We start from the raw sequence: 21,937 nt of genomic DNA on the forward strand, positions 1-21,937 counted from the left end.
GGTTGCTTTACTTTGAAACAAAGCAATGAAATAATCTTTGGCTCAACATTATTAATTGAAATGGAAGTGTATTTTCAGCTGATAAAGTAGCCCTGTTCACATGTCATCCAGCTGCAGATCCTTGCCCTGCCCTAATGAGAAATTGCTACTCTTAAAATCCAAAGAATAAAATTTTGATTTTAAAAGAAATCCCAGGTGATGGAAGCTGAGTTATAGAATAAGCATTAGTGGATGAATGGTTGCAATATTTTACTTATCTGTTTCTTCTCTCCTGCCAATTGAATGATTTACTTTCAGCACTGAAGGCCTGGCTCTGTTCACCAGTGCATTAGTGTAATGACCCATTGCTGCATTAGGGTTGCCAACCCTCCAAGATTGTCCTTGAGTCTCCAGGAATTAAAGATTAATCTTTAATTAATGATTATGTCATATGATAAGACCTCCAGAAATATGTCCAACCAAATTTGGCAACCCTAGCTGACACTGGTCATGGCTGCATAGCAGTACCATAGGTTGTAATTTTTAACTGAAATGACTCATAGTTGGTCAGAAAGTCTGTAGACCTTGTGAAGGTGGAACTTAGTCCTGAGTCATCCTTATTCAGAATGTGCAGCAACTTTCATTCTCTGTAAGGTTAATATTCAAGTATTGCATAGTATTGTGGGATGTACCTTATTTCCCAAATGCTAGGCCATACTCTTCCCTCAGAGGTTCATGCACAACTTCCATTGATTTCAGCAGAAGCTACACATGCATTTCTGAGGAGAAAATTTGGCTTGATGGATTAATGCAGTTGAGAACTAATCTGAGGTTCAGTAACATCAATCATGCCTTTTAATGAGAGCCCTGGAAATCATTGTCACATGAGGGCTTTCTGTGTGCCCTTCCTGTAACTTCAAAAAAATGACTGTGTCTGTCAATCAAGGAGATCCTGCTAGATGTTTCTTTATGTATTCGGTTTAGGATTCATTTCATACTTTGAAGAAATGGGTAAAAGAATTAAAAGAACATGGTCCTGAAAATATTGTCATGGCCATCGCTGGAAACAAATGTGATCTTTCTGATCTCAGGTAATGTATCTATTTGGTATTAGAATGCTGTTTGGTATGCACTGCTTTCCTCCCTCATCAACCATGTTTGTATCGTCATCTGTAGTTAGGGTTGCCAACCCTCCAGGATTATCCTGGAGGCGCCAGGAATTAAGAGATTAATCTTTAATTAAAGATTATGTCATGTGATGAAACCTCCAGGAATACATCCAACCAAAACCCTACTGCTACTCATGGTGGAGGCCCCCATTGAAATCAATATCTTTTATTTCAATTATTCAGGATCAGGTCCCGACGAACAGCAGCATCACATCCTCCAAAATATTTTACTCTGAATTCCCTTTTTTGCTGCACTTCCGCTGCTTTGACCAGAGTTGCAGGATGTCAGATGTTGCTTCTGTGCAGGCTGCCGCGGGCTCTGGCACATTACACTGATGGATACAATACGGGACTTTTCATTCTGTTGTACTATAACTAGTTCCAGCGTATACCGCATGCATAGCTCAAAAGTGCTTGATTAACACTGGAGTGCGAGAAATTCTGTGTTTTAATCAAATGAAGGGTTAGTGCCAGGTGCAGGATGATAGCCTTATTGCAGAAAATACATTTGCAAGAACATAAGGGCTCTTACGATCCTCAAATAACGGACTTATGTCCTAGGTGTGAGGAGAAGGACTCTCCTTAGAGCGGGGTCTCAAACTCAAATGACCACGAGGGCCATGTGAGGACTAGTACATTGGCCCGAGGGCCACACCACTGACCACCCCCCCACCAGCTGCCTCGCCCCCACTCCACCCCTTCCATGAGGCCCCACCCCAACTCTGCCCTCTCCCTGCCCCCAGGGGGTGTAGGAGGGGTGCAGGGTGCATCAGGGGACTCAGGGCAGGGGGTTGGGGTGCAGGAGGGGTGTGGGGTGTAGCCGGGGGCACAGGGCAGGGGGTCAGGGTGCCGGGTGCAGCAGGGGGCTCAGGGCAGAGGTCAGGGTGCAGGAGGGGTGTGGGGTGCGGCGTGCGGCAGGGGGCTCAGGGAAGGGGTTTGGGGTGCAGGAGGGGTGTGGAGTGCGGCAGGGGGCTCAGGGCAGGGGGTTCAGCTGCAGGAGGAGTTTGGGGGCCTGCCCTGCCCCCACGCTGCTCCGGGAAGCAGCTGGGACCTGGGGGTGGGGTGGGGCACGGGGGTCTGTGTGTTGCCTTGGCCGCGCCTCCAGGTACCTCCCCTGAAGCTCCCATTGACCGGGAATGGGGAACTGCGGCCAATGGGAGCTTCGGGGGAGGTACCTAGAGGAGCAGCCAGGGCAACACACAGACCCCTGTGCCCCCCTCCCCTCCCCAGGTCCCAGCTGCTTCCTGGTGCGGCGTGGGGGCAGGGCAGGGAGGGAGCCTGCCCTGCTCCCGGTGCGCGCCGGGCCGGAGCCGCTCTAGGTAAACGCTGTGGGGGGTGGGGTTTTAGTCTTTCGTGTTTTAGTCTTAAGGTTTACTTCATTAGAAATGGCTTAAGGTAAAATATATGTATCAACCTATCGCATTAATTCCACTGAATAGAAAATACAAATACTTGTGTGCAAGGGGATTTAAAAAATATAATGTAACTAATGAGGGCACACATGAGCAACCTGCTATTTCTACATGACTTTTGGCAGCTCTGTTTATCTTTATGGAATTTTTACCAGTTACTTTGCCAAAAATGGTCTGCCAGACACTAGAGTCTATCAGCCATTGTTATGGCAAATGTGAATGGAGGCAAAAGAGGACAGGCTGAACAAAGTTCCACTCATCTTGATTCATCTGCCTCCATTACCACAGGCGCTAATACGGGAAGAAATGACTGGGGAAAAATAGAGGAACAGATTTGACTTCCACTAGCAAAGGGCTAATATAGTTTCCTCTGGTACTTCTAACAATGACCACGTTACCCTTCTGTGGTGGTGGTTTGTTTTGTTTTATTTCTTTTTTACAGATCTCTAATATATAGGTGCTAGCTGCCAACCTAGAATCAAGACATCCAAAAGACATGTGGTTATTCTTTGTATTATTATTATGTGGCCATCAACAGTTCTTGGCACTTTGCTGAAATAAATTCCTTCCCTCTGGCTTCCAGGGAATATTGTCTTTGAGAATGGAGATTTTTATTAAAATCTTTACAATTTTGTTATTGGCTTTAGAATTTAGAGTGGATTTGTTTTTTAAAAATATTTTATATTGGAATTTCTACCCTCTGATTGATGGATAATAACCTGGACACAATCACAGAATCTCTGTTGAAAGAGCTCAGATCAGAATGTTATTTAAATAAATAAGCTACTTTGCCCACCAGTGACAAAACCACTGTTAAATTTTTGGGGTAATATAGATACCAAATGCCATAACCTTCCACTGATACTGGGTTTTCCTCTCTAAAAATTGAGATACCTTCTGAAATTTTGGTTCTCTGGAGTACTCCAAATGCCAGGTCAGGAAATCCCAAGCTTTACATTCAGGCCCTTTACGCTGTCCATAGAAAACATTTTCTATTTAAATAAATATTTTTAGAAGCTTTAAACTGTATATGCTGAGGTTTTTTTAACTGCAAACAATTTAGTCAACATCTTTCAAAACAGGTATTCTCTCTCCAGGGCTCCTAAGTCCAAACCTTCTCAACTCCCTTCTAATCCTCTGCTCATCTCTTGGCTCTTGCTCCCACTTAGTTTATGTTTACTCACCTCTTCACTTAGAATAAATTGCTTGAGGAACAAACTCTCATATTTTGGACAAAGTAAAGTCATTGCAATACTGACACCTAGATTATCATTGTAGAAAGAAGCAACTGACAGACCTTATGTCGATGTAGGATCAAGCATAGTGGAGCATCCTCTCCTCCATGCCCTCTCCCCTTACACCATGGCTGGGGGAGCTGGCATAGGAGAAGGCAGAGCTGTATCCACCTGCTTTCCACAAGTGGAGAGTTCCTTGCACAAGGGGAATTCTCCACTGGCTGTCACCAGCTATTTTAAAGCCTCTTTGCACCATTTATGTGGCACAAACTAACCTTTGTGGACTGGAGAATCTGGCCCTAAGATTCTTGTTTCCAGTATGGAAACAAGTGGCTTGCATGCTTCTGTTAAAATCAACCACAATCTGCTGCCACTTATAAACAGCTAAACATGTGATCCTTTCAATCCAACTTCATTTACAATAGCCAAAAACCATCCTGTTTGTGTGTTCACTTTGGACAATCCTGTTTGTGGGCTGAATCTTCAGAGCTGGATGCGCTTTCTCTAATGTTTTATGCAACTCTTCTCATGCATTTTTGTCAATTGGGAGGGAAAAAAAGATGGACAGCAGTTAAAGATCATTTCTTTTCTGTGGGTGGGTGAGGTTCGGTGGCGTGCCATGTGCAGGAGGTCAGACTAGATGATCATGATGGTCCCTTCTGACCTTAAAGCCTATTAGTCTTCAAAACTTGGTCTTGGCACCAGTCCCCAAAATCCTTATCAACGATTCAGATTGATATCTTGATATTTGAATGTGAACAACTAGATAGAAACCACCACCACCACCACCAAAAGTATGTTTTTTATAGAATCAAAACATGTTAAATCATTTCTATCTAGGCTGTGTTTAAGATTTTTTTTATGCTTTGTGAGAAGAAGTTTTAAATTTCTGCAATATATATTATTGTAATAGGCTGGCACTATTTGCCTGAAACACCCCCATCCTGTTAGCAGTGTTTTGGTGAGAAAAGGTTAAATTGATTATTCTGTGACATAGGCAGCTGGCTCATAATCCCACCTGAATATAAGAAAAGTAGCTTTTTGAGAGACAGAAGAATTAGGGTGTGTGCTGCGCAGTCCTGAGGGAGGAACCCTGACAGTAGCCATGCCTAGGGAGGTGATAAATGTTACGACTATCAATAATGTTATGCTGTCGCATTCAAAAATTCATACAAAAATGTGGAAGGAAACAAAGGATTACGATTTTGAGACTACATCACCACATCTCAGGGAATCAAGCCCTATGTTGTGAAATATTTTGCAAAAGATTTAATGAGCTTTTACATCTTGGGTCTGCTTATACTAAATTACATGGCAAAATTCACATGGACTTCAGTGGAAGCAGGACTGAGACTCTTAAATATTTATCATTTGAGAAGCAAGGAATGTCAGCACCAGGAGAAGATCCAAACTTGTGCAGTTGAAACTAGGAACAATGTGAATTAAGATGTCTTTCAGAATGATGTTTGTTTTTTTAATAAATAGACACTAATTTGTTTGCTTTCAAAAACTTTTTTTAGGGAGGTACCTATGAAGGATGCCAAAGAATATGCAGAATCTATAGGTGCAATTGTTGTTGAAACCAGTGCAAAGAATGCTATTAACATTGAGGAACTCTTTCAAGGCATCAGTAAGTACATTTACAAGTTTCTTGTTGATGTTGTTTGGAGTCCTTTTGAAAATGATCGTCCATATATTCATGCAAAAATGTCTTTCTCCATGAAGAGGAAAACACCTGAGGCAGTAGTGTGTCCACTGCTTATGAAAATATAGAACTAATGTGACTGGGGTCCCAGTGGGGGCCAGCTGAAGTCACTTAGTTAGGGTGAACTGTAAAGAATGGCACAGATAATCCCCAAAGATGGTGGATGTTTTCAATACTTAAATTTATCAAGACAGAATAAAAACAGCTTCTTTATTACCTCACTGTTTGTCCAGAAACCAACAACACAGTTCCCTTAAAGTAACCCAGTCTCAGGCCTCCATTCAGGTACCCAAGTCAAATATGATGATTTCTGAAAAATTTATTTCGTCATATAAAAGAAAAGGTTCTACCAATCCCAAAGGATCAGACACATTACCTCCCAGGTTAATGAATATTCCAGATCCCACCCAAATACAGACTACAGCCAATTCTTATTAAGTAAACTAACATTTATTAAAAAAGAAAAGGGAGAGAGTATGGTTAAAAGATCAATATACATACAGACATGAGTTCAGTCCTTGAGGTTTAGATACATAGCAGAGATGGTGAGCTTTGCAGTTGCAAAGAGTTCCTTTAGAATTTAGTTCATAGGTTATAGTCCAATGTCCAATATGATATCCAGGGTGTACCAGCTTAAGTGGAATCTCATCTTGTGACTCAAACTTCCCCTGATGAAGCTTAAGCAGATCTGAGATTAAAAGGATCAGGACCCAAGGATCTTCTATACAATTTCTGGTCTTCTTTGACAAGTTGGAGTCCCTTGGGGAAAAATAGGCCCTTATTTCCTAAGCATCATTGTTAGTTATTCACAAAGATTAACATAAGGCAATTTATCCATCAGGCAGTCTATCACCAGTACGTAGCTATACGAAATAACATAAGACAATTGCCTGTTCCTCCACCATTCACTGATGATTTGCTTCCTTTTCAAAGAGAGATGAATACAGAAATATCCCATGCTTACACTTAATTTAAATGCTAGGATGTTCTTTTGATCTTTGAATGATCAGAATACAGCATAGACAGGAACTGTTGATTACATTGTTGACCACTGCCCATATATATGTAAATACACAAAAACACAAACGTTATCTCCCCACATGTCTTTAAGGGTTGAATTTGAGTAATTTATTCTGCAGGATGTTTAGCCCTTTCTAGCCATGTGTCACAACTAACAATAACTTTGACTAGACTAGAATAGGACATAACTTGGGTAGGTGCTATATAAGCATCTCCCACATAGCTCTTTCAGTGTATCTAAATCCTAACCTGTATCCATGCATAAACTGCTGTAGGGCAGGTAACTGTTGATCTAAGGGCTTGTCTACGTTACCCGCTAGATCAACAGGCAGCGATGGATCCAGCGGGTGGAGTGGGGGGTGTCAATTTATCACACCTAGGCTAGATGCGATAAATCGACCGCCGAGCACTCTCCGGTCAACTCCGGTACTCCACCGGAGTGAGAGGCACAGGCGGACTCGACGGGGGAGCGTCAGCTATCGACTCACTGCAGTGAAGACACCGTGGTGAGTACATCTGAGTACATCGACTTCAGCTACATTATTCACGTAGCTGAAGTTGTGTAACTTAGATTGATCCCTACCCCCACAGTTTAGACCAGACCTAATTGTCATTTTGTTGGGGTTTTTATGTGGAGGCATATTTCTGGGTGACTAGGATAAGTAGAAATAGTCATTTTCATTGGATCCAGCACAAGTTTTCTCCCCAGGATTGTTAAAGGGGAAGAAATTAATATTGCTAGAAAGGAAAGGAGAACATCCCATACTCATTTTTCATTCCAAGAATTCCACTGTCATCAGCCCCTGAATAAAAACAGGATATAAAACATATTCCACCCCACCTCATCTCTCTCTGTTGCCTTATGACCGCTTCCTTTTTTCTCTCAATCTGAGTATAGGATAAATAGATGTGTGCTATGTTTCTTTGCTCCTCGCAAATCACACCATCCACTAAACATTGCTGGAGAAGCTATTGACCAATTATTTCACTTGAACAGGATGTGTCTGAAAATGTTAACTGATGAGAACTGAAATTCCCAGTACAATGATTTTTGCCTGTTATACCTTTCAGAAGGTTTGTAATTCATCTGGTTTGGAGAACCAGTCCCTGACCCAGTTTAGTTTGCTTGATTGTCTATGTCCAATATAACCTGTTATCAGTAGGTATGAATGTGCTAATACAAAAACTCACACCTGTTGCATAATTTAATCATTAATAATTAGTTTATCCCTTTGATAGGTAATGCTACAATGGGTAGCAATGACAACCCCCTAATAACAGCTATATTTGATGTAGAAAATCAGTTAAACTGAAATTAACATCTACTAGTTTCCAAGCATATGCATTAAATATCCTAGATAATCTTTTGGATACATGGAAAGATTGTCTCAGTGGGCATACTTGTGACCTTACCAGAACTCAGAAGAGAGAAAGGAGAAAGTTTGTAGGTGTTTAGTATATGAATGTGGAATCGATAGCGCATATATATGTGAACACAGCAAAAGATGGTATATTGCCATAAATAACATGCTAAAACAGCTGGATAAAACAAATATTGTCATGGCGTACAGGTCTCAAACCCAGCCTATAGGGTTCATAGGAACAACTACACTCCAACCCTCCACCTGGCAGCCTGCTGTTAAGGGCTTATCTGGGACCCATGAAGTCTAGCCCCAGTGTGAGGTTCTGCCCCTGAGGTCCAATTGGTGGTGGCCCAGAGTGGCTGATTGGTCCACTGGCCCTACTTAAGCCAGCAGCAGGAGCAGGAAGCTGTTTGAACAATCGGGCTCCACCCTGCTCCTGTGCCTTGATTTCCTGGCATCTGATTTGTGGTTCCTCGTGTCCAGTGTGGCTCCTGCCTCTGACTGTCTGGCATCCCAACCTACCCTGACTTTTATTCCAAGACTTGTGGTTCTGATCTCCAGTTTGTCTCCTGCCTCTGACCTCTAGGTATCCTTACCTTTTCAATTCCTGTCTCATGGCTGTGGGCTCTGGCTCTGACTACTAGTTCTGGCTCCCCAGAACCTGGCCGTTGCCCACATGTTTTATGACCCCTCTTTTTGCCCATTTCTTCCTCCCATGGTTGTCCTTATTGAACTTGTGTGTTTCAGCTAAATGGGGGAATACAATGAACCTATGCATGGGGTCCTTACTCCCTCCCATGGAGCTGTGCTTGGTGCCTGGCTCCAGTGCAGACTTGCTATTTAAGGTGATGACTTTAGTTATTGTGTCTGCTACCGCAGAGGTTCAATTTCTAAACTTCCCCATTGAGGTGGGCCACAGCACCCGTGCTCCAGTCCTAAAAGAAGGAGTGTCAGAAAGTATTGGAAGTGCAATCAGAAGTATTGCAGTGCCATTAAGAAGTGCTGGAACAGCCTTCCAAAGCATTCTGGCCCCACTTGAGCCCTGCCCAGCAGTCATGTAGCCGTAACCTGCAACAGCAGTTTCATATCTATTCTGCAGCCTAGCTGGGATAATTCTGTCTGTCTCTGCACATTTTCAGTGCACAACCCATTTTCCTGCACCATGTGCTGGGGAAATTACTCATCAAAAAGCGTTATTAAACAGAACAAACCGTTCAAACCATAGTGTTTCTGTAAAGAAGGTACAAGGGAGGTGAGCTGTAAAAACTCCCACAAAAAAACATGCACACATTTATGTTAATTAAACCAGCTATGTACAAAGACACAAAACTAGAGTAGAGGCCGCACAAATCAGGAGTGAGGAATGCTCAGTAACGTAATAAAAACCCAAACCCTATGAATTTCCAAAAATACAGTAGGAACAGGAAACTCAATAGACAGCAACAGAAGAACTAAAACAGGTATGAACAAAAAAATATTTAGTATTTTGTTCCGTGTAAAAGAACTGTAACAGCTTATATCCAAGGCAGTGATGAAAATCCATAATTTTAGGGCCTGTGTTTAACACATGGGTTGTGTGAAGTAATAGCTATTGTACTCGTGTCTTTGCAAGGATGTAAACCTTTTTTCCTTAAATTGAACTGTAAGGAACTTTCAGCCTTCCACAGACAGAGTCTTGCACAGTCCCATGTTACAATCTATAATCTTATTACAAATACCCAGGGGTTTATACTTGAAGCTAATTATTGGGCTTATTTTGCAAGAGCAGAACCTTGGATAATTCTCTGGACAGCCTCATTCTTAAATTTCTGTGTTTTAGTATTTTTAAAAATGTACATGTATTATTATTTTGGTAACACTGGCGCAATACTGTTTACAACTGAGTATCAGATTCAAAAGGGAGCTTTATTAGGTCTACAGGGCATCTTTGGGAACTGATTTTACTCATGCAGCTGCTCCCTCCAAAGGGGACCCTTTCTCTGTGTTCCTGGCCCTTTTGTTGTCCCCCAGTCCTTGTTCTCTCCCTCTTGCTCCCTGCCCTACACACTAGAACCTCAGAGTTAGGAACAGGCCAGTCAACCACACAGCTCATTTGGAAGCGGAAGTACGCAATCAGGCAGCAGCAGAGACAAAAAAAGGCCGAAAAAAAAAAGCACACACAGTACGGTACTGTGTTAAACGTAAACTACTACAAAAATAAACAGAAAGCAGCATTTTTCTTCTGCATAGTACAGTTTCAAAGCTGTGTTACGTCAGTGTTCTGATGTAATCTTTTGAAATAACTACTATAACATTTTGTTCAGAGTTACGAACATTTCGGAGTTACGAACAACCTCCATTCCCGAGGTGTTCATAACTCTGAGCTTCTACTGTATTTCTTTCCTTTCTACACCATTTCACTTTGCCCTCTCCCAGCCCCTAATTTCCCCATCTCTTGCCTCTTGCACCCTCACATTGACAGCCTCTGAACTTAAGCTCCCAGAATTCTGGCTCTTTACCCTGTTAGTCTGTAGTTCAGGAGTAGAAGTCAGAATGTTGTCGGATTTTGGAGTATACCCTGGACTGTCATTCTGGGCAGCTCCAGCCCAATTCCAGCACACTTGAGAACGGAATAGAGTTGATTTGATGCTCCCCCTTTGCCAAACTGAGGAGTTACATGACAGAGGCTTAACTATGTTAACATTCCTGCTCCTGAACTATCTTTGGTTGCCTCAGTTTTTCATGCACCAAGCCATGCCCACTTGAGGATCTCAAGACTCAGGCATCTGTGTCTAGAAGTGCATGTTTATAAAACAGCCTGAGTGTATAAAATAAAAAATGAAATAAAGCTGTTTGTCTGAAGGCTTTTTTATGTGTACTACTTCTCCACATATAAAAAATCCTCTAAACGCTAATCAAATATTCCAGTAATTAAAATGACAAAACCTACTTTTAAAGCAGAGCACTTAGAAACAGCAGTGATGCAAACTACAGAAAACTTAAGGTTGATTGGATCACTCCAGTAGAAGCATACAAAAGTTCCAGATTTCTCCAGTTCCAATTCAAGAGTTCTTGGACAAATGCATTTATATTTCTTCTTCTCTGTGAACCTGTTTGTTTCATCTGGACTTCTAAAGCATTATATCTATTTGGTCCAGCCAACTGGTTACACCATGGTAATATATATTCTTCTCTACAATACTTGGAGAGGAGATGAGGTCTGTGGTCTGGATTGATATTTCTGTTTAAGGAACAGAACAGTTCCATCTCTTCTGATGGTATATTGTGAACAGAAATGACCAAGCAGGGCAGTTCTGGTTTGATGGTAATTAGTCATTTTTAAAAACTGTTTCAGTGAATGCATTTGTCCATGAGACTAGTGTTACTAGATTGCTAGTCCAGAATATAGCTCTCTTAACATTATCTACAGAACATCTATAGCATAGATGGCATCAATTTAGGCTTCCCAACACATGTAATGTGCTTCACCCCTGTTCTGGAGGGGCAACCTAAACAGATAAGAGAGTAATTTATTCTGTAAACCAATTCAGTTCTTGATTTCTCTGCTGATCCTGCTTAGTATCCAAACTAAATCCAGTTGGGGTTTTGTGATATGGACACTATGTCTATTAAGAAATGAATGGAGACCACCAAATATCTTTCATATAGTTAAAACTTGTGGTCACCACTGACTTGAATTTGCAGCTAGGGCTCATCTTTCCCCTACTAATCATCTGGATCTTTTTGTCAGCTCTCTAAAACATTCATTATGTGTTACTGCGTCTGCTATGAGATTACCAATTAAAGAGTCCTGAAATAGACAATGCTATGAGCCCAAGTATCTTATTTTCTTTCTAAAGTCTGCCAAACAGATTTCAGGCTCTAATCATATTCTCCAGCTCATCTACTTTGTAATGGAGAGATGTTTTCTCTGATTAACCCTTGCTCCATACTCTGAATACTAGAAGAGACTGACCTCAGTTTATTTCTCACATTGTGAGATTGATTCTATCTCAATACATTGAATTTTACACTAGTGTAACTCAATTGACTTCACCGTTGTTACTCGTGATAACTCACTCAGATCCTAGGAGTCCCTTGAGCAGAGACAAGTTTCTTGATAAGATTAAAAATATTTAGTTCCACAGTATCATCTGGATTTAACAAAATCTTGGCAATAATGCTGATGGGAAAACTTGCATACCAAAAAAATATCAAAACCACAAGACTGAAAAGGAGTTTGAAACTTTGTTGCCTTTTATTGAATTAACAGAACAACAACAACAACAACATAGATTCTCCATAAACTTACTCTACTTGTTGCACTTTAATTTATGACAGCACCAATCGCAGCATGTGTAGGTATTTATTTTTTGTATTATTTCCAATTGTTATTGTATTTTATATTGATATGAAAAACCAATAATAAAATAAAGGCAATTCCAGCTTGGAGTATTGTGTCCTATTCTGAACTGGACAAAATAATTGCTAACTTTGGTCAGCCTGCAACATTCTCCTCCAATGGCTTCTTATTGGGTGTGATAGTTCAGGATACTCACAGGTTTAAACTCACTAGTACTGTGAAGCTCAGGCTGAAAAATAGATAGAACCAACATAGTAAAGTGTTTACAGTGGATTTCTGAAACTGTCTCTAAATGAACTTCCACCTCTACACTCTCCTCTTCAACTTGTTGTTCAAAGATCCAAACCTTGAGAAAACATTTGCTTAATGGTATATTATGGAAATTAAGTTTACACATTCCAACATTCTTAACTGTATTAGGCTCCCAGAAAAACTGGCAGGGCTCCAGGGTCAACTGGAACCAAGTTCAAATACTTTAGAAACATCATGAGCTCAGTGCAGTTGTTTTTCTCCATGTTTCCAAAATGTTATTATCGCCCTCTTGGGAAGCCTTTCTCAAATATTAAGCTCTTCTTTTTATAACACCTAGAATACCATCCTCAGTGCCACCATACACTAGCCAAACTCATTCATGTAACATTCTTACCTGCTGCCATGAGAGCCAGCAGGTTCTTACTTTCCCTAATTCTAGACCCTAGTTTTCACACGAGTCACTCCTGATATGCCTGCATTGAATGACCAGGCTTGTTAGTTGCAACATAGTTAATGGGCATATTCTGTCACCTGTATGCAGCTCGCCGAGAAACAGAAGTCACAGCAGAATTGAAGAGGCATACAGGAAGAGACTTAAAGCAGCAGGCCCTTGCCATGCATTAGAACCCCAGTTAGGACTGAAACTTTTGTTGTTGTTGTTAAATTCAAATACGTTTAAATAAGAATCAAGAACCTGGGCTTATTAGACAAGAAAAATCATCTGCTGTGGGAGCTGAGGGGACCAAGAAACAGAGGGAGGGATTCTATTAAAAGAATGGTTTTGTTTCACCTTTCCATTTATTGTTCATGTTTGCTTGTTTACAATGCTTTTGTGCTTTGGAGAGCTCTGGGGTACAATAAACGTATGCATTGAAAACGTAGATGATTTAAACTCTTGCTAAACTAGAACTATTTTTGTTCAAGTGGGAGAGATAACAGAACCTGTGCCTTTTAATAGTCTTACAAGTTCTTAATAAAATATCTTTCCTCATTGAAGTAAATGTGTAACAATTATAGTGTTACAAGTGCTTGCCTCTATATATATCCATGGTACGCCCACACCTTGAATACTGCATGCAGATATAGTCACCCCATCTCAAAAAAGATATATTGGACTTGGAAAAGGTTCAGAAAAGGGCAACAAAAATGATTAGGGGTATGGAATGGCTGTCATATGAGGAGAGATTTAAAAGACTGGGACTTTTCAGCTTGGAAAAGAGATGACTAAGGGGGGATATGATAGAGGTCTATGAAATCATGACTGGTGTAGAGAAAGTAAATAAGGAAGTGTTGTTTACTACTCCTCATAACACAAGAACTAGGGGCCACCAAATGAAATTAATAGGCAGCAGGTTTAAAACAAACAAAAGGAAGTATTTTTTCACACAACCCACAGTCAACCTGTGGAACTCGTTGCCAGAGGATGTTGCGAAGGCCAAGACTATAACAGGGTTCAAATAAGAACTAGATAAATTCATGGAGGATAGGTCCATCAGTGGCTATGAGCCAGGATGGGTAGGGATGGTGTCCCTAGCCTCTGTTTGCCAGAAGCTGGGAATGGGCGACAGCATGGCTCACTTGATGATTACCTGTTCTGTTCATTCCCTCAGGGGCACCTGGCGTTGGCCACTGTCAGAAGACAAGATACTGGGCTAGATGGACCTTTGGTCTGACCCAGTATGGCTGTTCTTATGTTCTAAATGTCCCCAATTGACAATCAGTATATATTTTTTAAAATGGGACAAAGCCTCCTTTTACATATCAAGATATAAACTAAAGAAATAAGCTAGAAACTACATGGAAAACAGTTGTTTCACATTCAAATCTGACTTAAATAGTTAAATTGCAAACTAAGCAATTATTTACTAATATCTCTGTGTGTTTTTCTACAGCAGAGTATTTAATTCAGTATTTTCTTTATATATTTTAGGTCGACAAATTCCACCCTTGGACTCTCATGAAAATGGCAACAATGGAGCAATCAAACTTGGAAAGCAGACTACACAGACAACTAGAAGGTGCTGCTGACCCAACATGGCTTGTTTTGATTTACTTGAAAAAAATAAAATAAAATGCCATTTGCTTATTCATTGAGCAAAGGGCTTCACAACCTCAGAAGCATGGCACCTTGCCTTGAAAGCAATCGTTTCAATACTGTGTGCCAATAAAAATGCAAGGATCATAAGCAGAAAGGATTTTGCAAAAATGGAAAATCCTCCCTAGAATCCTGCCAAAATTCCTGAGTCAAATTACTCCAATTCTCTGTTTAAACCAATGACTGTTAATTTTTTTTAAATAAAATGGCTTTTTACATAGAAACGTTAGATTTGCTGTAAAATCTCTCCTCTTACATGAGAGTGGACTCAATGTGTTTTAAATTCATCTTTAGAGGAATATAGTGCATACGATTTAAAACCTGAACTTTGGGCTGCATACTTCTCTGCCTTTGCTTTTAGCCAGGCTCCTTTTCTGTGACTTTTCTCGAGCTGTAGTTTTGTCAGATGGTTTGATCAACCATCATCAAGAAATGGATTGAAGTTGAGAACTAGAAAAATGGATCCAACATGAGAGAGAGCCCAGTTTTTACAGGTTGTGAATCAGGACAGAATTTGGCCCAACAGGTGATGGCTAGCCTGGCAAAATGTCAGCTGAGAGACACACTTTCTGCAATCTGCATGTACCTGAAGGATGGAATTTCCACCGAGGAAGAGGAATTGTTTAGGATGGCTGTAAGCAGATGGAGCTCCCGTTCTGGTCCAGAAATAATCTACACCCCACCCACTACATTTAGTCAAAATGTACTCACTTTCCAGGGCTTAGGTCTTTTTAATAACAATTGCAACAAAATGCAAACAGCAACCTAAGCCTGTCTGTTGCTAGGATTTCCTGCAGATACTTCACTCCCCTAGGCCACCATGCCGTCTGCCCAAAGAGGCATCCCACCTCCTTCATCTCCAAGATGGAGTCACACCTGCCACAATGAGTCAGCAGAAATCCATTCTTGTTTCCCTCCAGGGTTCCATCAATGGATTAATCCTGCCGCCTGCTGTTAGTGTTATAAGAGAGTACGGTATAGTCTGATCTCATGGGGATGAAATTATGTAGATTTTTCTAAAGGTGCAGTGTGTTCAATTGTGGAATTGTCTGCCCAGGTGGTTTGGAAGTGGTATGGAACACTCTTTGCTTGAGACATTTAAAACTAGATTGAACAAAGCACGAGAAAACACAGTGCAGAGAAAAATCCAGTATTTGGAGTTATGGACTAGGTGACCTAAAACTGTTGGTCTGTTCTATCTGTAATGTTTTGGTTCTGTGATTGATAGAGTAAGTAAATTATTTTTTTCTCTTCTCCACTAAATTTAATGATGAGCTAAAGCAGAGTAAGAAATTTAAATTATGGAATCAAAAGCCAAATTCATTGTACAACATGATACATTTTTGCTTGTTAGAAACATTTGACCTTTTAGCACATTTGTTATACAACAGTGGAGGAGTTAATTGAACAGTAAACACAAGAGAAAAATTATGTCCAACTAAGGAGAGAGAATATATATCATTTACCAGCAGGATGTAGCTGGAACTACATACTTATAAAGAAAAACAGATTCTTATTGTTTTGTTGTGAGTCAATGCAGTGGCAGAGGTAGTCTGGGGGAGGGAGGGTGACTGCTACACCGTAGTAGCTGATAGGTGTATGGGTGCCACCTTTTAAAGCCAATGGGAATAATTGAAAGTGGCACCACCAGTGACTCCCTAGCTCCACCACTCCTTAAAGCTTGGCTCTGCTACTGAGTGAAGGTGGTGGTAAGATAGTATTGATTATTTAGGGCTTGGTCCAAACCTGATTGAAGTCCATGGGAATCTTTCCATTGACTTCAGTGGGACTTGGATCAGGCCCGTAGTCATTGTAGTGCTAACTTATTTACTGGGCTAAAGAAATACTGAACTGATCAACAACACAAATTAATGTTACTTAAGGGACTAATGTTCATCTTGCTACAGGCAGCTCCGCTTACTAAGCATAAAAAGGCAGAGTCTACAGCTAGCTACGTATTAGGGAAAGATGGCAACGCTATTTACAAGTGTTCATTTTTTAATAAAATGTATATTGGTTTTGTGCTATATTAGTCATGCATAAAACTGATTTTTAACTTGTTTTCATAAACCTAAATGTGGTCAACTTCATTTTCACATGACATCTCAAACCCATTAAAATCTGCTTGAGATGGCTGTAAGCTTCTTCAGGCAATTCTACAGTTGCCTTGTAATCTCAGATTTAAATAAGAACTGGGAAACGATGGCAATCTGTGTGATATAGATTTTGTATTAAAGTGCATAACCAGCTTTCACAGCTAGCATTGAGTTATATGTGGATCAGAAACAGATCTGAGTCTTCTTATGTTATATAGTTTGAAGTTAGAAATTGTGGAGAGAACTTTCTGGCTGATACAGACTTGCAAAATTCTAGCATTTCCAAAGCAGGTTTACATTAGATATTTTTACATTTCAGGAGGCCAAATCCTGAAGTCCTTATTCTGTTTTTATTCAATCAGATCTCTTAAGTCAATACAAGTTTTGGCTGAATACTGTTTCAGAATTTGGGCTGTGGTCAGTTTCAGTATGAAGGCAGAGATGAGAGAATAACAGGTCACTGTAATATACAGTGTACCTATGGTTTTCTTTGGATGCAAGAGTAGCCCCCAACTGTTATTCCTAACAGCCAGTGTTTTTTCAGTCTTGAAATGTTGTTTTATTCTGTATTTTGGAATGAGGTTATGGCTTGGTTTAGGAGCGTATATGTTTGATAAATCATGATGTTAGCTTTTTGTGGTTGCTCTTTTTGTTTGTGAAATGTTGCCATTCTTTTTAAATACTTGGAAAAATTACAGAATACCAAAAATTAACTCAGAGTCATAAGTCTCAACAGCAACTATAATTCTAACCGATCGTAGTTTAAAAAACTGGCTAGTTTAAAAACTAAAAAAGCTACTATACAGAAGATCTGAATCTATAACGAATCTCCTCAATAATAATAATGCAGCACTTCTGTGTGAGCCAGCTAGACTGGACTTGTCAAGAGACTGGCTTCAGCAGGACAGCCAGTAGCGGGGCTAAAGCATAAGCTGCAATTTGAGTATGTTATATGGAGTCTTTGTATGCACCATAGCTCAAGACTGTGACCATCCAGTTGCAAAGTGGCATGTTTTCTGGTATGTCATGAATAAGTTACTTTAGAAAAATTGTATTAAGGAATAGTTTCCATATATGCTGTGTGTATGTGTAGATATATAAATATAGTTTTATATTTTGTTATAGTGACACACAGTACTTTTTTCACTGCTATATCTGGTTCACATATACGGCATATTGTATTCTGTAATTATGTATATCATTAGTGATCATTTCACCTTTATGAATTTAAGGTTGAAGATAGAAGGTAGCAATAAGAGGGAGATATATGTAGGTACATTGTTGACTTGCCATTTTAAAGCATTAAATGGCATATTACTGAATATAAGTTTGCCATGCAGGACAAGGAAATCTGGAGAAACAATTATGATCCATTAGCTGGCACCAGTAGGTGCAAAAGTCATACCCTCAAAAATGAGATTAATTAGCTGATTATTTTTATTTGTGGTACAACAGGTCAGTCTGAAGTGCTGCATCGTAACATACGTCTACATTATTTAATAACAAAAACTACCTATCATTATTTCCCAATTTTATGTTGCTCTTCAGTGTACGTGGTATTTATCATGACTAGATAGCTTGTACATGAAAGCACTCTGATTCATTATCAGACCTTGATTACATTGATTATATATGTTACTATCCTACCCTTAATTATTTAAACCAGATCCAGTGACCAAATGTCAGTGTAAAGTTGTGTGCTAAGTACTATCACTCTGTTTGTTTATGTAAGGGCTTTGACTGGGCTGGACCCACTCGCTGCATGTATGGGATGCTGCAATCTGTTAATACTTTATCTTATGTTTACACATTAATTGTATAATATCTAATAAGATTTTTGCCTAAAATGTAGTTTTGTTTTTATTTAACCTACAGTGATTAATACTAATAAATATTTTAAATACTTCTGATTTTGAAACATCTCTGGGTTCAATAGAACAAACAAAAAAGTCACAGATCTCCAGAACAACATGATAAAGCTCTCATGTCTTTTTGTGGCATTTGTGAAGAGGGCTATCACAAAGTCCATGCGCTGCTCAACTCTCCCTCCCTGTTCTTTACCAGGACTTTGGAGCAACAGAAGTAACACTGCACACCCCTACAGTCAATCCATCCATCCATCAATCAATACGTAAATATATCATAGATTTTACATAAGGCTCATTGCATTCTGGACAGGATATTTTAGCTAATTCTAGTTAGGCAGTTTGGATGCATATATCAGTAGTCCTTTACATTATTACAGTCCTGTATTCTAGGACTTTTTATGATCTGGGATCCTACATTTGTTTGTGAAGTTTACTAACTTAAAAAACCCCCATATTTCCATATGAACACGACAGATTTTATTCCCTGTGTTTGAAGCAAATTGTTGACATTTCATACTTCAAAAGTACTCCAACTTCAATCTCCTTTTGCAAGGAGTGTCATTCTGCTCATAGCTGTGACCTTGTAAGAGATCAGGACAAAAAGTCTGATGAAATACTTTGTGTTTACTTCCGACCTCCACCCCCTCATTCTTATCTGTTAAAGTGTTGAGGCTATTACCAGGTTGTGAAATGTGCATACCCCTGAAAGGCAAACCTTAAGCTCAGCATCAGGCATTGTTTTCTCCTTGACTATGTAATCTTCTTAAAAGCATTAAAACATGAGTGGAAGGGTAAAATGGCTAAAAGTAGTTGTATAAATGCCTCTAATAATTAATGACGGTGAGTTCTTAAGGATTCAGTTTTAATAATAGATATATTTGTGCATAGCAGTGTTCTTGATCATTACTAAGATCAGCTTTTGTTTAGGTAAATTATTAAACTTCTGGACCAGTGATGACTTGATTGCTTATTTGGACATTGTCTTTCACTACAAAAATTAAATTCTTTACTGGAAACCATGTTATTAGCGGCCAGGCAACAAAGGGTGTGAGAGTCAAAAAGGATATACAGTAGTCAATATACTAGTTTTTTTATGCTGAAAAGCTGAATTCAAATGTTCTCTCCATATTAAGTATTTTTCATATTGCAAAAATGTTCATATTTCTACTCTCTTGATTCTGCAAATCTACCATGCAGTTTGGCTCACTACGTTGGCCCCCCCCACTGTTCCTCAGACGTTCTTGTCAACTGCTGGAAATGGCCCACCTTGATTATCACTACAAAAGGTCCTCCTCCCCCCCCCACCCCCCCCCGCTCTCCTGCTGGTAATAGCTCACCTTACCTGATCACTCTCGTAACAGTGTCTATGGTAACACCCATTGTTTCATGTTCTCTGTGTATATAAATCTCTCCACTGTATTTTCCACTGAATGCATCCCATGAAGTGAGCCATAGCTCATGAAAACTTATGCTCAAATAAATTCGTTAGTCTCTAAGGTGCCACAAGTACTCCTTTCTTTTTACATTGGCTCTGTACCTTTCCAAACTGTGTCTGGTCAGCACTATGTGCTTCAGCCAGTATGAGCACTAATACATTATAACAACGACAGGGCCTGGGTGTATTTTTGTTTTTGATAATAAAGAGTAATTATTAAGGATTAACCATAACCAGCTGACAAGATTTGAAACACAGCAGTCCTAGTCTACCTTTAATGCTAAATTGTGTTTAACATCGTGTTTCTTAACACATGGTCTAACACAGTGTCCAAGTGTAGACAAGTAGGGTAATATGCTGGAAGGATTTGTGGAAGCTCCTTGGTAAATTTCTGCTGCCAAATTAAAAAGAGGGTTGAGGTGATTTGGCAGCCTTTGACGGATTTTCCTTCTCTGAATATTGCTAACATGCCTCTGAACAGGGATTACTTTTATCCCTGAGGCTCATAAAGGTGATTTAGAGAAGGATGTTTTTCTTTTGAAAAGTACCAGACTAGTTTTCTGAGCAAGGATACACCAGTTGCCTTAAAAGGTCTGTGCCCCCCTCTCATTTCCAACAATACATGCCAAACACTGTGCTGTACTGTTATACTGTTGTATACTCTGTTGTATATTGTAGGGGGAAAATATAAATGTTTCCAATGAAGTGCACTTAATTGTAAGATTATTTGCCTAGTGGTGTTGCCCCCTTGATTATTTTAAATGTTTTGTTTAAATTGGAAGATAAATTAGTTGCCTCCCCACTTCCACCGTCGTCGTCTTCTCTTCAAGTACAGCACTCCTGGGACGTAGGATTTATTACATACTAAGAGGGGGACATTTTTGTGGGAGTTTCTTGATTCCCTCCCATTTTGTGGGAGTTTGTGGCAGACTTGATTGGCAGAGGTAAGTTACCACTTTGATGCCTAAATATTCAGGGTTGGGAAAAGTGGGCATATTCTGCTTGTCCAAGCAACCTGATTGTTGGGGGGTAGGGTTGGAGTTGCATAACGTCTTGCTTTTGGTAATTTTTGTCTCTGAAAATTAATGAATGAATGAGTTTATGTCAAAATTTCTGCTTTGGTGTTTGAAATATGGTGAAATTTCGGTTGAAACAACTTGTACAATTAAAAGTCTACACTTGTGATCTTCAACGTGTAAATATTTTGCTGACAAACACCCAATGAAAGACGCAATGTGTATCTGAGTGAAAGAACAATGATTGCAACATGGATGACATGGTGCATTTCGAAATCCTTTCCCAGTCTGCTAGCTCTGTAGAAATTAAGTTATCAGCAAGCCTAGAATTATTTCTGAATATCACAAATGTAATCCCTGCTAACATTCATCATTAATTTACAGTGTAAATATTTACCACAAAAAACATTCAATGAATGCTAAGGATCTGCTGTAAACCCAAAGAAAAACATACATTCACAGTTAAGGCTTAATTTCTGTTGTGCTAGATATTCTTTGCAATGTGCAAGATATTCCTGGGAACGTTCCTTTTAGAGACTCCATTAGCCTCCTAGGTTTTGCTGCTGCAGCCATTATTCATTGTTCTGAGAGGGCACTTCCCCTCTGAAGGCGGCAATGTGGATGTTATGTGGGCATCTAAACCAAGACATCTTCCCTGTGTTGGAGTCTTTGAAACTAAAAACATGATCAGTCTATCTGGGGCAAAGATTCCTCAGTACGAGACGTTTCTTAAAGGAAGATGGCATGGTTTTGTGACCATTTTGAATACGCAAAGGAATTTTAAGGCTTCCCAGTGAGGTGGATAGGTGAACTCAAAATGATCCAGTTTTATTTGAGTCCAGAAAAAGGCCTCTCAGCAGACACATTAGTTTCCTAACATCACCAGGACCTAACCTGCTGAAGTGTTTTTTGTTAATTATGCTTGAGAAATGTTTTGTTATTTTGTTTC

The 21,937-nt window shown here is 39.8% G+C and overlaps 1 protein-coding gene across 2 annotated transcripts in view; it reads left to right on the forward strand.

The window, feature by feature from the left end:
* RAB31 (RAB31, member RAS oncogene family) overlaps positions 1-18,579 on the forward strand; it is a 99,213-nt gene extending 80,634 nt beyond the window's left edge. For both annotated transcript variants that reach the window (XM_073331604.1, XM_073331605.1), the window contains exons 5-7: positions 964-1,070; positions 5,316-5,425; positions 14,409-18,579. In XM_073331604.1, the coding sequence (XP_073187705.1) occupies positions 964-1,070; positions 5,316-5,425; positions 14,409-14,506 (315 nt within the window). In that variant the 3' untranslated portion in view covers positions 14,507-18,579. The remainder of the gene's footprint in view (positions 1-963; positions 1,071-5,315; positions 5,426-14,408) is intronic.
* The last annotated feature ends 3,358 nt before the right edge of the window (positions 18,580-21,937 follow it).

This window comes from Lepidochelys kempii, chromosome 2 (assembly GCF_965140265.1).
Source record: "Lepidochelys kempii isolate rLepKem1 chromosome 2, rLepKem1.hap2, whole genome shotgun sequence".
Classification (NCBI taxonomy): Eukaryota; Metazoa; Chordata; order Testudines; family Cheloniidae; genus Lepidochelys; species Lepidochelys kempii.